Source organism: Etheostoma cragini, chromosome 12 (genome assembly GCF_013103735.1).
Source record: "Etheostoma cragini isolate CJK2018 chromosome 12, CSU_Ecrag_1.0, whole genome shotgun sequence".
In the NCBI taxonomy this organism is placed as follows: domain Eukaryota; kingdom Metazoa; phylum Chordata; class Actinopteri; order Perciformes; family Percidae; genus Etheostoma; species Etheostoma cragini.
The window spans coordinates 2,338,107-2,340,606 of NC_048418.1; the positions used below are offsets into that span (position 1 = coordinate 2,338,107).

The 2,500-nt window shown below is 41.7% G+C and overlaps 1 protein-coding gene and 1 long non-coding RNA gene across 2 annotated transcripts in view; both read left to right on the plus strand.

The window, feature by feature from the left end:
* Window positions 1-627, plus strand: part of LOC117953970 (glycogen debranching enzyme-like) — a 29,744-nt gene extending 29,117 nt beyond the window's left edge. Inside the window, exon 34 of the mRNA XM_034887389.1 lies at window positions 455-627. Coding sequence (XP_034743280.1) covers window positions 455-572 — 118 coding nt within the window. The 3' untranslated portion in view covers window positions 573-627. The remainder of the gene's footprint in view (window positions 1-454) is intronic.
* A 1,172-nt stretch (window positions 628-1,799) lies between these two features.
* The window catches only part of LOC117954661, a 10,454-nt gene continuing 9,753 nt past the window's right edge, over window positions 1,800-2,500 (plus strand). The window contains exon 1 of the long non-coding RNA XR_004658852.1: window positions 1,800-2,207. This is a non-coding gene — a long non-coding RNA (uncharacterized LOC117954661). The remainder of the gene's footprint in view (window positions 2,208-2,500) is intronic.

The window sequence follows — 2,500 nt, forward strand, 5'->3', positions numbered from 1 at the left end:
ACACACACCTGGAGAGGTAAGACCGTCCTCTCACAACACTACACACACTACACACACCTGGAGAGGTGAGACCGTCCTTGTCTACTTTACTCTGGTAAACACCATCAAATCCAACCTTTCTACTATTGCAGTGTTACTATTGGCCGTTTTTATAATGTTAATTATGTAAATACTGTATCATAATATTCCTTTAACTATGTAAATATCCACACTCCTTATAATTTTTATTTATATTTCTAGTATTTGTGCAACTGCAACACAGAGTTTCCCTTCGGGGATCAATAAAGTATTTCTGATTCTGATTCTGAAAACAAGCAGACTTGTTTTAAATCACTTTAAATCAATGTTAGGGTATATTTTCCAGATCCACAGAGAACGTATGAACATGTATACAGAATGACTGGACGGTACACACAGTGTAATGTTTGATTCTTCGTTGTTGGTGTGTTGTCAGGTCTCCGTGGAAGGGTCTGCCAGAGCTGACCAATGAGAACGGCCAGTACTGCCCGTTCAGCTGTGAGACCCAGGCCTGGTCCCTGGCCACTGTGCTGGAGGTCCTCTATGACCTCTAAAGGCCCAGCTCTCCCCCTGATCCCCCCAAAGCAAAGGTTGTTTTGTCTTGTTATTTCAACTTACTCTCACTTTGATCCTGCAGCCAGGAGATAACAACCAGGGCGGATGTCCGTTTCTTACTGGCTGAGCAGGAGCTTTAATTTAAACTGAACAACCTGTCGCTGGACTCTGACCTCCTGGCTGAACTCATGTAACCTGAACACACATAAAGAATCGGTATTGTGCACATGGTCCAGGTCTTCCAGCTGGTCCCCATAGAGAGGAAAAGTCCCTCCCACTTCAGGTGGAGCAACACGTTTAATTTAAAACTGAAACGGGGGTGCGTTGAACACCGTGTTGTGTGTGAAAGCGCTTTGCTGTTATTACCACGAGTTTAACCCTTGGGTTGTCTTCCAGTCAACCTTGAAAAAAAAACAAAAATGTTTTGGTTCCTTTTATTCATCACTGTTACGGCTTCTTCCAACATTTTTCTTTTTTTCAATGTTGTGGGTGCTTTGAAATAAAAGAAGGAAACTTTTTCAGAAGTTATTCGATATTTCTAATTTTGACATTTTCAGCGCTTATTTCAAAGGCCCCAACACAACAACCTGAATGTGGGTCAAATTTGACCAGAGGACAACACGAGGGTTAACGAGCCGTCTCTACTGATTGGGTAACCCAGAGACACACCTGCCAAACGAGCAACGTGGCATCATGACTTTGCATAAACACGAACGCCGACTTTCTTAAGCTGAGTTATGTGTACGCATTGTGAGCTATCTGCTGTGTCATACACACGTCACATCATGAGAACGGTCTGAAACGAGAGAAAATGCATCTCTAAGCCGTCATTCAACCAGGAAACCGCAGCAACAAGGTGCACATCGTTCTGAGATTAAACGTGCCGCTTATTTCAGAGAGAATATGTACAGTTAGTGAAGGTGAAAAAAAATGTATTCTGTTGAATTCAGCCACAAATTACACATATGATGTTTTGTCAATTTAAAAAAGATAAACTGTAATTTTAATTAATTTTTTTTAGCAAGTCGAGAAAGTCTAGTTTGTCGTTAAACTGTTGAAGTATAAGACTGAGAGAATAAGTCATTAGAAAGACTTGTCACCCCTAAGTCGCATCAGTGAGATGGGGTGTAGCTACGGATCTGGCTCGTTCCTTCGCTTCTCGGCCCATAAAACGTCTTTGGGATAAAACCCATCAGGTAAGCTAGCGAGCACGGCACCAGGCAAGGTGACGTAAGTTGTGCGAAACAAAATACAGCATGTAGCTCCATGACGATTTCACCTTTAAATTAGGTGGTGCTACGACAAACCTACAGCAAACTGAGACTTTCTTCAGTTAAAAGGGACGAACATCATATGTGTAATTCATGGCTCAATCCCCCAAAAATATGTCTCTCCCGTTGACTACTGTGCATATTATTTTCTGACATAAGGCCCATGAGGTCCACCAGAAGAGGGAGGAACTTTGCGTCTCTATTTCACCACATTTTCCCTACAAGCCTTATGATGTAATGTCATCCAACTATGTATTAATGTTTAAAAACCAGCTTTGTGCATGAATGTTGTTGCTGTGTGTGTAAAGCCGAGTAACCGTGCTGTAGATCTGGGACCGCCCGCTGTAGAAGTTACCTCACACGGTAGCGTTACTCTGGAAAAACAAGCAGAATCAACACGGAGATAAACAATATGAAACTAACTATATCTGTAGAAGTTACCTCACACGGTAGCGTTACTCTGGAAAAACAAGCAGAATCAAGACAGGAGATAAACAATATGAAACTAACTATATCTGTAGAAGTTACCTCACACGGCAGCGTTACTCTGGAAAGATAGAAACAAGACGGAGATAAACAATATAAAACTAACTATATCTGTAGAAGTTACCTTACACGGCAGCGTTACTCTGGAAAGATAGAAACAAGACGGAGAT